Source organism: Sinocyclocheilus rhinocerous, unplaced genomic scaffold (genome assembly GCF_001515625.1).
Source record: "Sinocyclocheilus rhinocerous isolate Xijiao unplaced genomic scaffold, SAMN03320098_v1.1 scaffold155, whole genome shotgun sequence".
Classification (NCBI taxonomy): Eukaryota; Metazoa; Chordata; class Actinopteri; order Cypriniformes; family Cyprinidae; genus Sinocyclocheilus; species Sinocyclocheilus rhinocerous.
This window is the reverse complement of record NW_015661891.1, coordinates 61,074-61,520: the sequence shown is the minus strand read 5'-3', so window position 1 is coordinate 61,520 and position 447 is coordinate 61,074. Positions and strand designations below refer to the sequence as shown.

The 447-nt window shown below is 27.1% G+C and overlaps 1 protein-coding gene across 1 annotated transcript in view; it reads left to right on the top strand.

The window, feature by feature from the left end:
• The window catches only part of LOC107726819 (copine-8-like), a 114,104-nt gene extending 113,937 nt beyond the window's left edge, over window positions 1-167 (top strand). Inside the window, exon 18 of the mRNA XM_016536521.1 lies at window positions 117-167. Within this exon, the coding sequence (XP_016392007.1) occupies window positions 117-167 (51 nt within the window). The remainder of the gene's footprint in view (window positions 1-116) is intronic.
• The last annotated feature ends 280 nt before the right edge of the window (window positions 168-447 follow it).

Below are 447 nucleotides of genomic sequence, written 5' to 3'. Positions count from 1 at the left end.
AAATGATAATTACAAAATATGATCATATTTCCATAAGAGTGTCACTAAATTAATATCAGACATTTTTGAAGACCAAGGGTCTCAGGAGGTTAAATTCTTTCTTTCTTTCTTTCCAGGCTGCCTCTCTTCCCATGTCAATTATTATTGTTGGAGTCTTTACAATTTAAAATAACAGTTTTATTATTATTATTATTATTATTAGAATATATTTTAAAATGTATTTTTTTCCTGTGATGGCAAAGCTTAATTTTCAGCAATCATTATTTCAGTGTCACATGATCCTTAAGAAATCAACATTGAAAACAGTTGTGCTGCTTAATGTTTTTGTGGAAATGTAATACTTTTTTCTCAGGATTTTCTGATAAACAGAGTGTTCAAAAGAACAGCATTTATTGAAAATAGGAATGTTTTGTAACATTATAAATGTACTGAAAATGTTGATCAATT